This window comes from Danio rerio, chromosome 12, assembly GCF_049306965.1.
Source record: "Danio rerio strain Tuebingen ecotype United States chromosome 12, GRCz12tu, whole genome shotgun sequence".
NCBI lineage: Eukaryota > Metazoa > Chordata > Actinopteri > Cypriniformes > Danionidae > Danio > Danio rerio.
This window is the reverse complement of record NC_133187.1, coordinates 36,130,989-36,145,000: the sequence shown is the minus strand read 5'-3', so window position 1 is coordinate 36,145,000 and position 14,012 is coordinate 36,130,989. Positions and strand designations below refer to the sequence as shown.

General features: G+C 36.3%; 1 protein-coding gene across 2 annotated transcripts in view; it reads left to right on the top strand.

Moving 5' to 3' along the window:
* pgs1 (phosphatidylglycerophosphate synthase 1) overlaps positions 1-14,012 on the top strand; it is a 56,358-nt gene that overhangs the window by 19,515 nt on the left and 22,831 nt on the right. For both annotated transcript variants that reach the window (XM_003199632.7, XM_073918685.1), the window contains exons 6-7: positions 3,677-3,855; positions 12,668-13,083. In XM_003199632.7, the coding sequence (XP_003199680.3) occupies positions 3,677-3,855; positions 12,668-13,083 (595 nt within the window). The remainder of the gene's footprint in view (positions 1-3,676; positions 3,856-12,667; positions 13,084-14,012) is intronic.

Genomic DNA, 14,012 nt, shown 5'->3' with positions numbered 1-14,012 from the left:
AGTAAAGTGAAGTGGAAATTATACTATCTGTAAGCACCATCTTTTGGATTAGATGTTAAACCTGACTCTCTGTGGTCATTAAAAATCTCATTGCACTTCTAGTAAAGAGTAGGGGTGTAACCCCAGTGTCTTGGCCAAATTCTCTTGGTCCTTACCCATCATGTCCTCCTAATCATCCCCATCCACCAAATTGGATCTATCACTGTCACTCCACTCCACATATCGCTAGTATGTGGTGAGGCCATTGGCACGTTGTCCTGTGGCTGCTGTAGCATCATCTAAGTGCACACTGGTGGTGGTGTTGAGAGACACCCCTCATGATTTTAAAGCACTTTGGGTATATGGCCATACACAATAAATGCGCAAGAAAAAAACACGTTACTTAATTATTTTTTGTATAAAGTGTCTCAAACAGGTTTGGAACAAGTGGAAGATGGGTAAATGATGATACATTTTGGTTGAATCAACACTTTATTATCCAGTGCTTGATAAACACACGTTAGTTTTTTTTCCGTTTAGTAGGATAAATCTTTTCACTTTTTTCACTCTGACTCAGTAGCAGAATTTGTTGGTAAAAGAACTGACAGTTTAAAACATTTTCTTGCTAAAAACTAGCATAAATGCTTAGAGATTATGGGCAAAAAATTATGTTTAAAAGAAACAACCCTCTTTGTGATCTGTGATAAATTCTATGTTCCTTTTCATGTTGTGGTTAAAAAAAAAACTTTTTCAAAAGAAACCTTCTTGTATGAACTTTTAAAAATGTTTTCTTGGAGAGAGTACACACATTTTAGTGCGTCAGATCTTATGATAGAGAAGTGACATCATTTCCTCATTTCTTACATATTTATAGGAAACAATTCAGATAAAGGCATCATTGTGATGTTTTATGTAAACATAACCTTTTTAGTTTTATTAGTTTTATTAATTTTTTTTATTTTAAATTGGTTTTAATGTTTAATAAATCATTTTCCAATGCTGTTTTCTTATCAGTAGGCATCAGACCTCTCACACAGTCACACGAGCAACTGCAAATGGTGACTGTCTTGTACCAAAGTGTAAGACCTCTTTTGGTCGATCAGTTTTCTCTGTTAAGGGAACCAAATTGTTCAATGATTTACCTGTTAGCCTAAAATTAGAAAGTAATATACATGTTTTTAGCAGTGTTTTTAAAAAGTGGTTAAAAACAAAACGGCAGTGTTTGCACAAATAGTTTACAATTAGTTTGTTTTATCATGCCGCCTTTGCTTTTGCCTTTCAGCAATTTTATGTAAAGAATTATATGTTGTGTATACAGTTGAAGTCAGAATTATTAGCCCTCCTGTTTATTTTTTCCCCAATTTCTGTTTAACAGAGATAATGGAGTTATAATTAAACATAATAGTATTAATGACTCATTTCTAATAACTGATGTATTTTATCTTTGCTATGATGACAGTATATAATATTTACCAGATATTTTTCAAGACGCTTCAATACAGGTTAAAGTGAAATTTGAATGCTTAACTTAGTTAATAAGGGTAACTAGGCAGGTTAGGATAATTAGGCAAGTTATAGTATAATGATGGTTTGTTCTGTAGACTATTGAGAAAAAAATATAGCTTGCAGGGGCTAATATTTAGACCTTTCAATGGTTCTAAAAAAAATTAAAACTGCTTTTCTTCTAGTCGAAATAAAACAAATAAAACTTTCAGCAGAAGAAAAAATATTATCAGACATACTGTGGAAATTTCCTTGCTGTATTAAACGTCATTTGGTAAATATTTAAATAAGAAAACAAAATTTCAAAGGGGGATTAATAATTTTGACTTCAACTGTATGTATTTATTTTATTTTCATTGTCTGTCAAGCCTTCCGTGGACAGGGGTATAGAATTAGCAAGTCTGCTAAAACACATAAACAACTGAATATGGTTGTTCAATGTAATTATGATGTCCATGTCAAATAAATAAATAAATAAATAAAATAAATAAAGGCAAAGTACGGTACAGTAAAAGACTGCAGTTATAGACCAATCTTTATTAGATAAAAAATATTATTAAACTGTCTAATGTTGTAAAAGTATTAAAATCACTTTAGGGGTCTTATAAATAAAAAAATATATCAAATAAAATACTCTGATAGCATTCATTCATGGGGTGACGCAGTGGCGCAGTAGATAGTGCTGTCACTTCACAGCAAGAAGGTCTCTGGTTCGAACCTCGGCTGGGTCAGTTGGTATTTCTGTGTGGAGTTTGTATGTTCTCCCTGCATTCGCGTGGGTTTCCTCCCAGTGCTCCGATTTCCCCCACAGTCCAAAGACATGTGGTACAGATGAATTGGGTTGGCTAAATTGTCCATGGTGTACGAGTGTGTATGGATGTTTCCCAGAGATGGGTTACAGCTGGAAGGGCATCCACTGCGTAAAACATATTCTGGATAAGTTGGCGGTTCATTCCGCTGTGGCGACCCCAGATTAATAAAGGGACTAAGCCAAAAAGAAAATAATTGAATGAATGAATGAATGAGTGAGTGAAAATGTATTCATTTTCCTTCTCCTTAGTCTCTATTTTAGAGGTTGCCAAAGCGGAATGAACCGCCAACTATTCCAGCATATGTTTTAAACTGTGGATGCCCTTCCAACTCCAACCCAGTATTGGGAAACACACATACACACTCTTTCACACATACACTCATAAACTATGGCCAATTCTGCTTATTCAGTTCACCTATAGCACATGTCTTAGGACTTGTGGGGGAAACCGGAGCACCCGGAGGAAACCCACACTAACACTGAGAGAACATGCATACTCCACACAGAAATGCCAAACTGACCCAGCTTGGAATGGAACCAGCAACCTTCTTGCTATGAGGCGACAGTGCTAACCACTGAGCTACTCTGATAACACTAATACATAATGCATAACTATTTCAGCCAACAAGAAATCATGGTTTATAAGACTGCTTTCTTCAGAAAATATCCAATTGTTATGGCTGGTAAAATACTATGATCTTTGACAATGAGCAGAACATAATTAAAATAATTAAAAATACAACCATTTGAGAGCGGTGCATTGGGCAGCACGACTGCTTCACAGCAAGAAGGTTGCTGATTCGAGCCTCAGTTGGCATTTCTGTGTGGAGTTTGCATGTTCTCACCGTGTTTGCCTGGGTTTCCTCCGGACACTCCGGTTTCCCCCACAGTCCAAAGACATGCGGTACAGGTGAATTGAATTAGCTAAATTGGTCATAGTGTATGTGTGTGAGAGTGTTTGTGGGTGTTTCCCAGTGTTGGGTTGTGGCTGGAAGGGCATCCGCTACATAAAACATATGCTGGATAGGTTGGTGGTTCATTCCGCTGTGGCGACCCCTGATTAATGGACAGGAATGGTTGTCCCAGGACAACCATTTAAATTAAAAAGAAAATAATGATCTTAGACACTAAATATACTTGCAATCACTCATATGTGACAGCAAAACTGGATACAACACGGCAAGATACTGATACGTAAACAGTGTGATTTGTTGTGTTTGGTTAACTAAAATATGTGTGCAATGTAAATACCAGCCAAAGTGTTCCCACAGTGTTTGCTCATCATGGTTTGTTTTTAGACTGTACGGAGTTCATGCAAAAACTGCCCCCGCTCAGTGTAGGATGATTAGTTGCCAACTTTGAGTATGATATCATCTCATACAGGGCCAATCTGAGCGACTCCTACTTCACCAATCGGCAGGATCGTTATGTTCTTCTGGAGGACTGCAAGGAAGTTGCTGATTTCTTTGCTGAACTGGTTGGAGCCGTGGGTGACGTGTCAATGCAGCTCCTGCCTGACAACAGTGTGGAGATGATGGAGGGAAGGGTGCATCCTTACAAAGGCAAGTGTGAGGGATCTGCATATGCATTGTCATACACCATTCAAAATGATACCGTAGTTCATTGAAGAGGCTAAGAGGGGATTTCACTGAGATTTCCTTATGGTGTTCATTTGCATTTGCTGTGTACCTGGCTTGAGTTACTTAAATTATGAGAAATTATGCAAATGAGGAAGAAGTCGAAACACATTCACAACATGCCAAACATCACTTCCTTAGCTCGGAGGCTGATTTGGAGTGACAGATTGTGTGGGATGCAGGTCATGACTGTGAACTGACTCATTTGAAGTTCAACTATTGGGATCCAGGCAGCAAAAGTGGCTCTTTAAAATCTGGAAAGATAAATGTCTTGTTATGATTACTGCAGCCATGGCCTGTTAGTTTGAGAATTGGAGATTTTTTAAATAGATTGGTCCTCCATTATTTGCTTAAACCTTTATTTATGTGTGTGAGCGTAAAATTAAAAATTTTTCAGTATTTTTTCATTTAATTTGAAAAAGAATTATATGAACAATTCCTTTGTATATACAATATGTTATATAATTTTTTATCACAAAAAAGTTGAAGCTCTTTATATTATATAATTATATTAGACAAACAGAAATCTTTTTTTTTTTTTTTAGCTAAGATCTTGCTAGTATGATTTTTGTTTTGTACATTACAAAGAAACTATATGCAATAAATGAAATTACATAAGCATTTATTTGTAAAAAAAAAAAAAAAAAAAGGAAAAAGAAATATATGTTTTAGTTGTTTTGGTTATAAAATTGTAAAAAAAAAAAAAAAACACAAATATGAAATTTTTGCCTCGTTAACTTGGCTTGTTTTTATCAAGGACGTATTATGTTTGCATTAAATAAGGACATATTCAAACTTAAATGTATTCTTTATATATTAAGTTAGGCAGACAGAACCTGAATTTTTCAGAGATATACTTTTCCTTTTTGTCATCTTGGCAGTATTAATGTTCTACTTTTACAAAAAAACAATGGGACATGACTTCTGTTTCCCCTTTCCCTTATTTCCTCATTAAAGCTGTTTGTGTGTGTACGATAAATAACGTCAGTGGATAATTTAAGCATGCAGTGCTACACAACCACGTGCATTGCTTGGTTAAAATGGACCGTGTAGTATGAAAATCTATTATTTATTAAGAGCATCCTTGTTTAGGTGCTGCTAGATTCTCTAAGTGCAAGTGATCAGGCAGCCTTATCAGCATTTTTCTGGCTATGAAAGTATTCCTGATAAGAGAAATGACTGACACTTGTGGTTTCCGCCCATTCTGAAAAGCATGAATCAGAAGATATGATGGTAAGTTACTTATTTCCTCGTAAAACCAGCACTGTGGTGGTAACGCGTTAAATAACAGGAAGCTCAAAGCCTGTTTTTTTTTTTGAGATGCCGATCTTCAGCCAGTGTGTCTTACGGTCCCCAGGCTCAGTGAGGAGCGCGAAACGAGTCAATGAGTGATTATGCTCATTCAGCTTCAGTCCATATCCGTAACCCAGCGCCGTTCGATGACATAATCATGGTGGAGCGGGCCCACAGTTTGTCACAGATCCCAGAAATAGTGCAATGATGTCACCTTGCTGGTGGTAAGTGATCTGTGCTGGGAGGGTTGGAAAGGAGAGATGCAGGAGGATGATAGATTCGGGAAGGAGCTATTTGGACTTTGCTACAGTCTGTCAAGACAATGAGGTCAACGGGAAACGATGGACTGATAGCCAACATCGAGAATAGTGAAGTATGACGGTAAAAGGAGGACGAGCTGGAGTGTGGAGAAGACTAAAAAGCTCCAGTCAGGGTGACATTTCTAAATGCGGCTCAATTGTGATGGGATATGTAGGACGAGAGGTGCCAAAAAAATCATTTCCAGTAAAAGTAAAGGTCTGGTGTATTTCAAGCAGAATCAAACACTAAAATCAGGCCAAAATAAAGTGTGTTTAGGGTTTGCTTTGAAACGGCTTTGAACTAGCATTAGTTTGAAAGTAAATATTCATTCATTCATTCATTTTCCTTTGGATTAGTTCTTGATTTATCAGGGGTCACCACAGTCAAATTGACCACCTACTGAAAGTAAATGTACAAATATGCATTTTTAAGAATAACCTACTGTATGAACTTTTATGACCTACTGTAGACTACAAGGTTTTTAATGGATGGCAGCATAGGCCCGCAGCTCGCTCCCGCACATGCGTTTGTGATGCGGCTGTAAAGCACTGGCCCGATTCCTGTTAACCATATCTGGAGAAGTTGACTTTCCGAAGCAAAGATGCTAGGGATGTAACAATATTGTAAATACCGTCATACCGCAGTAGTAATTTTTTTCAATATTACCGTAGTCGCATGACTCAATAAAACTATATTGCTGAGAAAAGTTTGCTTAGGCGAATGAAGCGAACGGGAGGTAGCGGGAACTACAATTCCCATCAGCCTAGGCGTGGCCATCATCCTTTGCGGTCTGTTTTCACTACAGATCCAGTAATGCTGAAATGGAGTGTGCTGCTAGTAGCGGAGAAGAAAAAGAGCTGGAAATGATCGAAGCTAAAGCGGGTTTTAAATCGGATGTGTGGAAGCATTTCGGTTTCTTTCTAAAAAGATACGAAAAAGGAGACAGAAAGAAAAAAACAATATGCAGGTACTGCCAGACTGTGGTGAAATATAAGTCGGGGAATTCGACTAAAAACACAGCAGACTTGTTAGATTAATGCAGACATTGACTTGTATCTCACTCATGGCTTGTCCTCTCAAGTGGTGGAAAGACAATGCACAACGTTACCCACTGCTGTCAACCTTGGCTAAATCATATCTCTATGTCCCAGAAACCTCAGTCCCAAATGAGAGGGGTTTTTCTGTTGCAGGAGACATGCCCAGGAATCCCAGCTTTTACCAGAGTTATAGTTATAGTTATATGATAATTTTCCTTTAAAAACCCATCTCTATCTAAGTGAGTGTGTGATTAAATGTTGAATGTGATGAGTTTTCAACAATTCTAAATTGAAACTTTATTTTTTTATATATGGTTTAATAGTTTTTTGTTATTAAAATTGAAAAATTTAAATTCCTGTTTCGAAACTTACAGATACATGGCTAATTTGTATGTCATTGATATGTTCAGTGCTAAGGTAAATAAACACTTTTGGCACTTTTTTTTCATCAGTTTCTCTTAATGCGTTTGATTATGCACAGGCAAGCACCCAGTTCAGGTCGACGCTGGAGGAAGATATGAGTTAAGGCAGATATGAGTTTTTGTTCCTCTGTCAAATAAATAAATGAATAATTTAGCTATATGCTTGTCGTGCAAGTTCATTATTAAAATATGGATGAAAAAAGCTATTAGAAAATATGCTTTTTTTTTTAAATTAGAATATGCAAAAATCATACAAATACAAAAAAACATCAACAGATAACAAATACAAAGCAACAAAACAAAAAACAAAAACATCAACAATAGTCAGGTACTGGTATGTGCGTGTGAGTGTGTGTATGCATGTAAAGGTAACTTGGTGGACAGGTCAGAGTACATACATTAGGAACAATAACAGTCAATAAATGAAGCAAGTGTCACAGATATAGATAAAACATATAGAAAGAAACCAGTCAGAGGTAGGGAGTAACAACAATGCTTATTAATGTATGATAGTAAATATGAGAGTAAAAAGAGAGAAAGGACAACAGTAATAACTGACAACAATAATAATAAATCACAAGTGCTACACCAACTACTACTACAGAAAGTTACTTATATTACAACTACTACTGCTTCTACTACAGCCACAACCACGACTACTAATGTGTCTACTAATACTGATACTACTACAACGACTACCACTACTGATACTACTATAGCGTTTGCTACAACTAATACAACAATGTCTACTGCGACTACTACTACTACTACCACTACTACTACTACTACAATCACTTCTACTACATCAACATCAACAACATCTACTACTGATATTACTACACCAACAACGACTACTACTACTACTGTAACAACCACACCATTACTACTTCTGCTACTACTATACCAATGACATCTACTACTACATGAACTACAACTTCTATAATCTCCGTAACAATTACTCAATAACAATCGATACTATTACAATGACTACTACTTCATCTACTACTACTACTACTACTACTACAACTACTACCTTTACAACTACAACAACTGCAACCTTACTAATGTTAATGGTATAAATACTTGTAATAATGATAATGAAAAGATAACAGGACAAGTCAGAACAGTAATAATAATAATGATAACAAAAAATAAAAGTAATACCATTTATGACAAAGATGTCGAGGAAAGGGGAGGATGGGAAATCAGGGAGAGGACAAGTAATAATCATAATAATAATAATAATAACAACAATAATAATAAATAATAATAATAGTAGTAAGTAGTAAGCAGAAGGGGAAAGAGGACAAGAGAAAATAAACTAATAATAATAAACAAAAATTAATAAAATAATAATAATAAAAAATTAAAATTAAAAATTAGAATATTAGAAAATATGCTAATTAATTTACAGTCAATAATAGGTTATGAAGGAATTTTAACAACCCTCTCCGTCAAAATTACAAACAATGACAGAGTCTAACGCGACCTCTGACGAATACATAGAGGTAAAGTTTGTTTCATATTTGCACGTTTGGACTTTCTCCTTAATAATATAATTCCATAAGTATTATTTGCAAACTCTAAATAGCGAAATCATATTAGCGGCCAATGACTATCAAAGTACAACATTGTTCACAGTCAAATAAACAGTGTTAATGTTGTTTTCAAGTTACACTTGCAGGTTATTTCAGACTAAATATTCAAAATGCCGTGGTAAACAATATAGGGAGTGTGTCACAAGTTGTCACTGAATAATTGTGTAAATATAAAACCAACTTTACCTTAATAACTTATACTTTCACGTTTCATTCTTAGCATTTACTGTCCGCAGTTTAATTGACCATATATAACTCTTTTTGCTGAAATTGTTGCAAACAACAACGAGTAGTGTATGAATCAGCATAGCGTGAACCTACCTGATATAACGAGAACTGCAGAGTCCAGCATTTTTAATTAGGTCGTCACTTCGTTCAGCTCCCTTTTAGCCAAAGATGTCTGCTGTTGGCATTAAAATCAGTGTGTTGCATGGTAAAAGTCACAACACAACATGTTTGCTATTGCAACCGGTCTCTTTTTGCAACCGGGAACTCGTGTGACGTCGTGTGACGTGGGTTGGTAAGTCTATAGCGCCTCTGCAAAAAAGTGATGTCATTCCACACGCGTTGCTGTTTCTGTGTGAAGTCAAGAAAGAGTTTTTAAAAATAATGAGAATTATATATATAAACACGGATTTAGAGTCGACCGAAATCAGACATTACCTCAAATAACTTCTGATTCCGATTGGGTCTGAAACCGCAGATCATATCTGAACATCCCTAATTTAGATTGTTCTAGGCATGACCAAAGAATCCATTGATATTAATTATATCATAGAAACCGGTCTGATATTAGCAAAATTTGAGATTATCTCCAGACTATGCCAACAAAAGGTAATGGATTTTAGGTTGATAGATGAAACCAGATCTGGATCAGAACAATCTAAATGATTATCACTTTAGACATTTCATTATAGTTTCTGCCAACAAACGGGCCAATAATTATTGAATCCCTTCAGGCATGTGCAGAACTTTGAAGATTTTCAATGAATACATTTATAAAATAAAGGTTGGGACAACTTCATTTTTTTATGTTCAATCCACTTAGATTTGTAAAAACAATTAAGTTAACCTAATCAATTTGTGTTGGGACAACATGAAGGAATTGTGTAGAACCCAGCATTTTTTACAGTGTAAACACACTATTAGCATCCGGATATCATGAGACAACTGCAAAAGTTTTTGAATCGTATTTTTATTCGTTAAGCAAGGAATGAAAAATAAGTTGGCTGAACAGATCTCTTCAGTAGTGCTGGTCCATTGAGAAGCCTGTCCGCTGAGTCAGCAAAACAGTCCTGCCTCTGTATCTCCAGTAATTGGATCCCACAGTCTGTCGGTAAGAGCGGCTGAACTTCATGGCCCTGTTAACTGGATGTGTTTAGACCTCTGAGGCCTGAAGGCTCGGGGTGGCTAGCTTTAAGTCCGCGGGGAAAGCCCCTGTATCCCTCTTCAAAGAGCCGTTTATTTGTTCTTAGCCGGCCACACATATTTGTGGAGGCTTTCACTTTTTTCCCCTTGTTCTCTGCATTTAACAAACAGAATATTCTGATCTGCTGTTAACCAAATAAGCACAGACACCGTGGAGCAGCAGGCTTCTACCATACATTACCAACATACAGCGTTCTGCCCTGAAGCTAATTCATTATTTACAGATTATCTCTCTTGCTATGACTCACCGTGGCACATTATGTCTAGCAGAGGCGCCATGGTTTGACAGAGCTCCTTTCCAGACGGTCAGCAGTTATTGACCCGCGTCTCTGAGGTTTTTGATCATGCATTTGCAGGATCTCGCATGAGCAAGTACTTGATAGGATGTATCTGATTGGAGGAAAACTGATTGCGTGTCACTTCGCTTGCATACCTGTTCAAATGAGCGTGAACGTAAACACCCTGTTAAGATCAGTTCCTCAGAATCATTTGTTATCTTTGTTAATCAAGCCAAAATACCTGATGCCAAAGATGTTTGAAAAATGCTTTAAAAAAACCTAGAGAGTTATGCTGCCATGCATGTGGAAATAGAAACGTCTTTTATAAACATTTCAGGCAAAACATTTTTGTAGGAGCTGAATAAATGGTTTTACAATAATTTAAGTGGCAGAGCTGATATTGAATCAAGTAAAAAAAAACACTGTACATACATTAATGGGCAATTATGATGAAAATGAACGTTTGTAAGCTGTTTGTACAGGACTACCTGTTGGAATAGTGTGTTCACTAAATTGGAGTGATATAAACACTACAAATCTCTTTTTTTTCCTGACATTAAAATATGACCCAAATCCCAGTGATTATGAGGCCCAATGCAAGTTTTTTTTTTTTTGCAATTAAACTGTGATTAAAATATTTGTTAAATTTTTTTGTGATTTTTTTTAATAAGATTTCTAAGTTTAAAAAATTTTTCAAACAGAGCATGTTTGTAAAAAAGATAGTAATATTGCAATGTAATTCTTAACCGCTATAATTACCCCGACCTGGTGTTAGTAAATGCTACTGGATGTGTTTGTATGTACTGCAAACAGCATTTGTGTTAGACTTATCATTTTAGAAAGGCTTGAATAAACGTCATCCCAATATATCAAATATACTTACTTTGTGTTTTTGACTATTAAGCTGTATTTCAGCTTCATCCAAGTCTGTATCTGTCACTATGCTGTTTATCTGACGTAACGCATAATGAGAAGCAGATGAGCATATGGAAATGGTGGGCGGGGCGAAACGGCTTATTTGCAATTAAAGCCACAAAATGCTACAAAAACAGCTGCAATGTACTCCGACCCCAAAATTGGCATATTCAGGAGGCTATAATAAATAATCTGATGGATATTTTGAACTGAAACTTTACAGACACATTCTGGAGACACAAAAGACTTATGTTAGATCTTGTAAAAGGGATAAATAGGTCTCTTTTAATATATAAATGCTTCGATGAAAGCAATATTTTATTATTTGTAGAGAGCAAGATTTTTTTATGGGTCTCAATATCAATTCATATTTATATAATTTGTATTCATTCATTCTTTTTTTTTTTTTTTGCTTAGTCCCTTTATTAATCTGGGGTCGCCACAGTGGAATGAACCACCAACTTATCCAGCAAATGTTTTACGCAGCGGATGCCCTTCCAGCCACAACCCATCTCTGGGAAACACCCATACACACTCATACACTACGTCAATTTAGCCTACTTAATTCACCTGAACCACATGTCTTTGTACTGTGGGGGAAACCGGAGCACCCGGAGGAAACCCACACGAATGCAGGGAGAACATGCAAATTCCACACAGAAACTCCCAGCTGAGGCTCGAACCAGTGACCTTCTTGCTGTGAGGCGACAGCACTACATACTGCGCCACTGCATCACCTAATTTGTATTCATTTGTTGTATTTTTTTTTAAAGAAAGTAATCCTTAAATTTAGTAAGGATGCATATTAAATTGATTTAATGTTACTGTATTAACAGTTTTATTAAAAAAAAAAAAAAAAAAATATATATATATATATATATATATATATATATATATATATATATATATATATATATATATATATATATATGTTGACCTTTTTAAATAATCCTGGTAAGGAATCAGTGTTTAAATAAATATATCATGTTGATTTCAACATTGATCATTATAAAACTTGTGCAAGATAATAGTGCATTAACATTATTTCTGAAGGGTCAAATAAAGTAATGACTGCCAAAAAATAAAAGGAATGAAATACATTTTTTTAAAAAGACACACAAATACACACTCTTTCACACACATACACTACGGACAATTTAGCTCCCCCAATTCACCCATACCACATGTTTCTGTACTTGTGGGGGAAAACGGAGCTCAATAATTGTTATAATAGTTAATAAAATGTCATTATATTCCACATTTATCTCTACCAGGGCTTTCTTTCACAGAGCTTAACATATATAATGATTGTCTTCTCAAGTAAAAAACTAAATAAATGTGGCCTGAAAATTTTACCAAACCTCTGACTGGGTACTTAAAATGGTTTTGAATCTCAGCCTACAGTAAATTTATCCAACATTTCTAAGTCAAACATTCTCAGATGTGCTCTGTCTTTATTCTACCAGGCAACAGAGCAGATTTTTCAGAATCGGCCCAGAGACGGATCATGGAGGTGGTGAACACTGCCCGCATCCGACAAAGCATGCTAAAAACGGAATGCTCCGACCATCCAGACTCAAACGGGACATCGCCAAACGACACCTGGATCTTTCCCTTGGTGCAAATGAAACCTCTAGGCATCCATCTAGATGAACAAGTGACCAAACGACTGCTTACAGAGGCTGGTGGAGATGCTGTGGTTTACCTGACGTCGGGCTACTTCAACCTGACACGCACATACATGCAGCTGGTTTTAGGCGCAGAGGCAGACTATCGTATTCTTATGGCCTCTCCTGAGGTTAATGGGTTTTTTGGAGCCAAAGGAGTAGCTGGGGCAATTCCAGAGGCCTACGTTCACCTCGCCCGGCAGTTCTACAATAAGGTGTGATTTTTCTTTACATTTTGCCGTAGGGCTGGGCAGTGTGATGTGTGTATACTTGTGTTTGAAAGAGATGAATGCTTTAGTGTAAATGGCTTTATTTTTTAAATAAAAGGAGCAATTTAGTTTTGTCAAGTCATGCCGCCCACGTCTATTGTGGACAGGATGTAACTATAGGTTATATTTATTATTACGGTAATTACAGTTGTCAGGCAACATTACAGAGGCATGCATTAATGTACGGTTGAAGTCAGAATTATTATCCCTCCTGAATTTTTACCCTCCTGTATATTTTTTTCCCAATTTCTGTTTAACAAAAAGAAGACTTTTTCAATGCATTTCTAAACATAATAGTTCTAATAACTCATTTCTAATAGCGGATTTCTTTTATCTTTGCCAGGATGACAGTACATAGTATTTATTCATTCATTCATTCATTTATTTCCCTTATTTATCAGGGGTCGTCACAGCAGAATGAAATGCCTACCGGCCCAGCTGGAACTCGAACCAGCGCCCTTCTTGCTGTGAGGCGACAGTGCTAACCACTGAGCCACCATGCTGCCCAGTACATAATATTTTATTAGATATTTTTCAAGATACTAGTATTCAACTTAAAGTGACATTTTAAAGGATGAACTAGGTTAATTAGGTTAAATAGGCAAGTTAGGGTAATTCGGCAAGTCATTGTATAACAATGGTTTGTTCCATAGAGCACAGGTGTCAAACTCAGTTCCAAAAAGGCCGCAGCTCTGCACAGTTTAGTTCCAACCCTAATTAAACACACCTGATCAAAATAATTGAGTCCTTCAGGCTTGTTTGAAACCTACAGGTAAGTGTGTTGGAACTAAACTGTGCAGGGCTTCGGCCCTCCAGGAATTGAGTTTGACACCCCTGCCATAGAGAATCGGAAAAAAAATTGCTTAAGAGGGCTA